This window comes from Chrysochloris asiatica, unplaced genomic scaffold (genome assembly GCF_000296735.1).
Source record: "Chrysochloris asiatica unplaced genomic scaffold, ChrAsi1.0 scaffold00116, whole genome shotgun sequence".
NCBI classification, from domain to species: domain Eukaryota; kingdom Metazoa; phylum Chordata; class Mammalia; order Afrosoricida; family Chrysochloridae; genus Chrysochloris; species Chrysochloris asiatica.
The window spans coordinates 6,202,122-6,209,425 of record NW_006408634.1 but is presented as its reverse complement, the minus strand read 5'-3'; the positions used below and the strand labels follow the sequence as shown (position 1 = coordinate 6,209,425).

At 44.0% G+C, this 7,304-nt stretch overlaps 1 protein-coding gene across 1 annotated transcript in view; it reads left to right on the top strand.

The window, feature by feature from the left end:
• ZNF473 (zinc finger protein 473) overlaps positions 1-6,193 on the top strand; it is a 10,575-nt gene extending 4,382 nt beyond the window's left edge. Inside the window, exon 3 of the mRNA XM_006868388.1 lies at positions 3,810-6,193. Within this exon, the coding sequence (XP_006868450.1) occupies positions 3,810-6,193 (2,384 nt within the window). The remainder of the gene's footprint in view (positions 1-3,809) is intronic.
• Positions 6,194-7,304: the final 1,111 nt, after the last annotated feature.

Sequence of the window (7,304 nt, the reverse complement as noted above, 5' to 3'; positions counted from 1 at the left end):
CAAGTTGATGTAACCAGTAACCAGTTTACAGTTAACATAAGTGATGGGCCCAAGTTGATGTAACCAGTAACCAGTTTCTGTCGAGTTGATGCCAACTCATGATGACCCGTTGTGTCAGAAGAACTGTGCTCTGGAGCGTTCTCAGTGGCTGATCTTTTCAGACGGTAATTGTCAGGCCTTTCTTTTAAGGTGCCTCTGGGTGGAGTTGAACCACCAACCTTTCGGTTAGTAGCAGAGTGAGCCCCTCCCTCAAATAGCTTCTATATACTGAATCTCCTATCCCTGACTCCTCTAGTTGTAACAGTTGTATTGGTAGGGCATTTATCCCCTTCCCCCTTCTCTAGGAATTAGACCTTAGTTGATTTGTCCCTGTGTCTCCAGCTTATGATACCATACTTAACCCACATAAAGTGCCTGTTACATGTATGTTGATGTGTTCCTGGTCGGAGTCCTCATGGTAAGGGAGTGTGTGCCAGATGTCTGTAGTAGGCAGAGCAGAGGTCAGCGTGACCCTGAAGGGCAAGAACTGATTTTGGAAGCCTGCTTCTTTCAGTTCCAGGCTAAAAGGCATTGATCAGTCTCTGAGATACTAAAGACAAGGAGTTTCATAAAGTTTGTGAAAAACTGAATTGAAAGATAAGATAATGGAATTTTTCCATGAACTTTTTAAAGCCCCCTTATAGATGATAAGTCAGGAAATTTCAGGAAAAAGACATAGGCTTGGAAATGGGTGGTGATGGTAGAGGATGGAGTCGAGGGGCTTCCTGTGTTGGTTGATCCCAAAGAATAGTATGGTGCTGTGGATTCAACTGTGTCCCCCAAAATATATGTTGTAAACCCTAGCCACTAAACCTGTGGTTGAGCCCTGATGTGGCGCTGTAGGATAAGCATTGGACTGCTAACTGCAGGGCAACAGTTCAAACCCACCATCCACTCTTGGTAAACCTATACAGGGTCACTATGAGTTGGAACCCACTCTGGGGCACACAACACCACCTGTGGTTATAATCCCATTTGAGTTTGGGTTCTATGTGTTATGTTAATGAGGCAGTATTAGTGTGTTGTTGTTAAGTGCCATGGAGTCAGTTCCGACCCATAGTGACCCTGTATAAGGTTTCCAAGGAGCAGCTGGTGAGCTTGAACCATCGCTGGTCTTGGAGTTCAAACGGCTTCACAGTCTGGTGCATTAACCCTCAGCGCCACGCCAGGACTCTGCTTTAACTTGCTCTCTTTTGAGGTATAAGAAAGCAGATGAGGAAACAGATGTCGTGCCATATGAAGATCACCAAGGCTGAAAAGTGACATGGACATTCCCCTAGAGATACAGAGAGAAAACCTTCCTCTAGAGCCAGCATCGTGAATTCAGATTTCTAACCTCCTAAGTTTTTACCTTCTCAGATGGTTTCCTGGAGCCTTGGTGTGGCACTGTGGGTTAAACACTGGACTGCTAACTGCAGGGTTGGCAGTTCAAGCCCACCAGCCACTTGGAAACCCTATACAGGGTTGCTATGAGTCAGAACCAACTCCATGGCACTTAACATCAACAACAAACTGTTCGTTAGAACTACCCTGGTTGTTAGAACTACCCTTTTATGATATTTTTGCTCTAACAGTATTAGATAACTAATACACATGGTTTGGGAGTATAGGGTGTGATGGACCTGGGTTTGAGGCCTAGCCCTGATGTTTACTTAGATGTATAAAAGGGTAACAGTGCCCACCTTACAGGATGGCTGTGAGGAGTCACTAAGGGTATGCCAGAAGTATCCCTCCCAGTGAGCTAGCTCCACATCATAAATGTGATTATTCCCCTCAGTGAACATTCCTGTGGTTTCCTATGTATAGTCCCAGACTAGCCTGAAGACACACAGATGAGCACTGGAGAGTCCCCAACATAAAGCTCACTATCTGGTGAGAAGTCAGACCCACTAATGTATCATTATAATAGTAGGTAGTAAGTGGCTGGCCGAAGTTCAGAGACTACAGGGGAGGGTACATATAGGATGTGGTTGTATGTCTTAGTTACCTGGGCTGCTGTAACCAATACTTCAAATAGGTGGCATTGAAGAACAGATAATGCATTTTCTTATTGTTCAAGAGGCTAGAAGTTTGAATACAGGGCATGACCTTAGAGGGAGCCCCTTCTGTCTTTCAGCTTCTGGTGGTGTTGTTAGTTGTGAGTTAATTCCAAACTTCTGGTGGTCCTGTGTATACTGTCCCATAGGGTTTTCAAGGTTTTTGATCTTTTGGAAGCAGATTGCTAGACCTGTCTTGTGAGACTTGTGGTTGGGTTTGAACCACCAACCTTTCATCTAGTAGTTGAACTCTTTGTTCTCCCAGGGACTTATAGCTGCCAGCAATCTGTAGCATTTCTAGGCTTGTAGCTGTATCTCTGTCATCCTCTTCTCCAACCCCTGTGTTTATAGGGCTTGGAGGAGAGGATGATATAGCTGCTTCAACTCAGAAGGGATGAGGTGTAAGAAAGCCCCCTTCACTGATCTCAGTAACATTGCAAAGAAGCTCCTTATTTCCAGTCATATTTACAAGTATGTTGTTGATATTGTTTTTGTTAAGTACTGTCAAGTCAGTTCTGACTCATAGGGACCCTGAAAAGGTTTTCAAGGAGCAACATGTGGGTGTGAACCATCAACCTTGTGATTAGCATTACAGTGCTTATCCTACAGTGCCACACCAGGACTCCTTTACAGGTATTGTTGTTAAGTACTGTCAAGTCAGTTTCGACTCATAGAAACCCTGTATAAGGTTTTCAAGGAGCAGCTGGTAGGTTTGAACTACTGACCTTGCAATGAGTAGTCCAGTGCTTAGCCTAACACCACACGTATTTTGGGAAGACACATTCAATTCATACCAGAGTATCAAATTAGAGGAAATTGATATCCAAGTTGAACATTAATAATGGCACATAGGTTGTGGTGCTGTAGGATAAGCACTTGACTGCTAACCACAAGGTTGGCTGTTCAGATTTACCATTCACTCCTTAGAAATCCTATACAGGGTCGCTATGAGTCAGAACTGATTTGACAGCACTTAACAACAGCAAGGTTAGGAGAGAATATGCTAGATTCAGGGAACTGCAAGTATTCTGTGGGGCTGCCAAAGAACGCTGGGCTAATATGTTTGTGTTTTTCTTCTCTTCTTAGAGCAATGGAAAGGTTTAATCTGAGGGGGTGATATGGTCAGATCTGTTTACTAGGAAGTTCTTTGGGGCTACCATATAGGACTAGAAAGGGAGGGAGGCTGAAGGCCTGGGAGGAGTTTCCAGCCAGATGAGAGCTGATGATAGAGGAGGCTGAGAAAATTTGAAGGAGATCTAACAGAAAATGGTGTCTAAGTTGAATGGGGGTGGGTGGGTGGGGAGTAGAAATTGATTCCTAGGATTCTGGCTTGAAGGAGTGGACGGGTGGATGGATCATTGTATCAGGATAGGAACCTAGGATGAGGAGCAAGATTTGGGGGACTGGTGAAGGATAGGGAAGAGATTAGCCCTGAGACTTTTTAGGATACTTGCTCAGTAATGTTGGTATGCAGGTGATGGTGGGGAATATTTGCTGAGAGGAGCTCCTTCTCTATGAAAACCCTGTTACTCCCCAGAGCCCCCCTAGAACTGCTGGGATTGTGATTTTTGTTTTCATTGGTACCATTTCAAGCCAGGCCACCACTTCTGGTCCCTTTGCATTTATTCCCTTGACTTAGGACCCATAGTCCCTCTTGTTCACGTGCTCACCCAGAAGTTTCTGTCTCTTTACTCTTTGGAAACAGGAGACATTGGCATTTTCCGTCTCTTTCAGACACAACTGAGTCTAAGCACTCTCCTCTTAAGCAGGACTTCTTGGAAGAAGGACTATCTCAGGAGATAATGGAGACCTTTTCAAAGGATGGCCTCTGGTACTCCAGTTTAGGAGAAGCCTGTATTGGTGACAGCTGGTTAGATAATTTGCTAGAAGATCCTGAAAGTCTTCTGAGGTCTGACTTCGTCACCAACAAGGAAAGCCCCACAAAGTGCAATAGCCCAGAACTCAAGAGAGGCGTTAGTCCTGGGTCCATCCTCCTCACAAAAGAGGATTCCACAGTGTCTGATCTTCCTGAAGAGAGCCTCACACCAGCAAAACCTCCAGAATTTAAGAATGGCATTGGCTACAACTCAGACCAGCACCAACAGGATAATACAATCCAGAACAGTGAAAAACCTTATAAATGTGGTGAATGTAGGGAGACTTTCAGTCAGAGTTACCACCTTATCCAGCACTGGATCATTCACACTAACGAGAAACCCAGCACTGTGGATCAGGAGTATGAACAAGGTTTCAACCAGCTTTGTGGGCAGCAAGTGACTCACTCAGTCTGCAAGTCTTATATGTGCAATGTGTGTGGTAAAACTTTTAGTCAGAATACACACCTCCTGTGGCATCAGAAACTTCACACTGGAGAAAACCTGTGTAAGAATCAAGGTAGTGACCATGCAGTCAGTCACAGTACACAGCTTGTTCAGCGTCAGAACAAGCCCCCAGCTGGTAGGTCCTACAAATGTAACGAGTGTGGCAAGACTTTTAGCCGAGCCTTCCATCTTACTCGACATCAGCAGATCCATACTCGGAAGCACTATGAATGTGCCAAATGTAAGGTGACCTTCCGCTTGAGTAAACATCTCATCCAACATCAGAAGACTCATGCTATAAAAACTACCTCCAAGTGTCAGAAATGTGGGAAGGGCTTTAAGTGCAGTGCATCACTCATCCAACACCAGTCTGTCCATACTGGAGAGAAGCCTTACAAATGTAATGAATGTGGGAAACTCTTCAGCCATACCTCAACTCTAAAGATCCATCAGCGGGTTCACAGTGGGGAGAAACCTTACAAATGTAGTGAGTGTGGGAGAGCCTTCTGCCGGAACACTCATCTTAGTGAGCATAAGAGAACACATACAGGATATAGGCCCCACAAATGCCCTGAGTGTGTCAAGAGTTTTAACCGGCCTTCACACCTGTTTCGACATCAGTTGACTCATACCACAGACAAACCCTACAGCTGTGCTGACTGCAAGAAAACCTTCAGCCATAATGAACACCTCATTCAGCACCAGAAAATTCATACTGTAGAAACACCCTATGAATGTCAGCAGTGTGGAGAACGCTTCATTTGCAGCTCAACCCTCAATTGCCACCGGAGTGTTCATACTAGAAATAAACAGCTATTGGATGAGAATCAGAACTCAGAACATGTAGCGCCCCCAAGGATTGAAGAGAAGCTCTACAAGTGTAACCAATGTGAGAAGGTCTTTAGCCGCAGCAAATACCTAAATCAGCATCAGAGGGTTCACACCAGGCTGAAGCCTTTTGAGTGTAACCAGTGTGGGAAAGCTTTTAGTGAAAATAGCAAGCTTATTCGCCATCAGAACATTCATTCTAGAGCTAAGCCCTATGAATGTGATGAATGTGGGAAAACCTTTAGCCGCAGCCGGTCCTTCACTGAGCATCAGGCCACGCACACAAGTGAGTACCTGTTGAAATGTAATGAGTGTGGACAGACCTTCAGCCAAAGAACACATCTTTTGGAACACCAGTTAGTTCACACTGGAGAGAAACCCTTCAAATGTTACAAGTGTGAGAAAGTCTTCACCCAGATAAATTACCTCATTCAGCATCAAAGAATTCATACCGGAAAGAAACCCTTTAAATGTAACGAGTGTGGCAAAACTTTCCGCCAAAGCTCATGCCTTTCCAAACATCACAGAGTTCACACAGGTGAGAAACCCTACAAATGTAGTGACTGTGGGAAAACGTTCAGCTTGAGGGCCCAACTTATTCGACATCAGAGAGTTCACACTGGAGAAAAGCCTTACCATTGTAAGGAATGTGGGAAAGGCTTCAGCCAGAGCTCTTGCCTTTCAATTCACCAGAGAATCCACACTGGAGAGAAGCCCTATGTATGTGCTGAATGTGGGAAAGCCTTTGCCCAGAAAACAAATCTCACACAACATGAGAGGATTCACACTGGTGCAAAGCCTTATGCTTGTGATGTGTGTGGCAGAGCCTTTGGTTTCAGTGCCCATCTTACTCAGCACCAGCGAATTCACACCCAAGAAAAACCTTATCAGTGTCGACATTGTCAGAAAACCTTTAGATGCTGCTCAGGCCTCACCCGACACCAGCGAATTCATACTCAAAACAAATAGAAAGTAAGCAGCTTGTTTCTGTGGCCACTAGGTGACAGCAGAGGACCAGGCTCCTAGTAAGTGTTGCTCTGAGGTCCAGCGTTGAAACCACCATATTGCAAGCTCCACACTTGAAAATAAATCTCTATTAATAAAGACCAGTAAAAATCTGCACGTGAGTTGTATTAAACAGTGAGACCACAAATACTGAGAATCAATACAGTGTTGGGATTAAAAGGTCAATTCTAGAGCTAATCTGCCTGAATTAAATTCCAGCTCTGACGTCTACTACCTAAGTGGCCAAGTGACCTTGGAAACATTATCCCCTCAGGGCCTCAGTGTCCTCATCTGTAAAATGGGAATGATAATAGTTACCTACCTCAGAGGGCTGTTGTGAGAATTCAGCAAATTAATACATGTAAAGCACTTAGAACAACTTGGCACATAAGTTCTCACCAACAGTGAGCTATAAATATACATTAGAGAGAACACTAATATACTCTTTTATATTAAAAGAATTGCAACATTCCATCTCTTTGTTTACTGCACTTGATGTTCTTACTAATGTTATGCATGGCTATAACTGAGCTTTTCTTTGAAATTATCATTGGCTTTATTTGGTTCAAAAAACCCCGTTCCTTGCTCTGTTTTAATTTCTGGTCTTGTATTCCTTATCTACTTTGTCCTAGGTTTTTAAAAAAAAATTTTTTTTTTTGCAAACTAATCCGCAAAAGTCCAAAAAGAGCATGCAGACTCCTCACTCCTAACTTCAGGTTGGCTAAGACTTTCAAGTTCTAATCTCCCAATCCTCTCACTCAAAAAGGGCTCCCCTTCCATATAACCACTGATTCCCATTAACCCGCCCTATGTGATTGGTTGTGCAAGACCCCATTTAGCATGGAAGTTAATACTGAAAACACAGCTGAATTCAAAAGCTATACTGAATACTGCCACCCAGGAAACCTATATGGAAGAGCTGCATGGAGGTAAAAATCGTGATGTAGGAAAAAGATTGCGGAGATGCTTACCATTCACCAAACATGCAAGCCAGCCAGCCACTCATTGGGCATATTGCTAGATGCTCCTGGGCCAATGGCAGTATGATAAACCCTATCCTTGCCCTTAAGCTTCT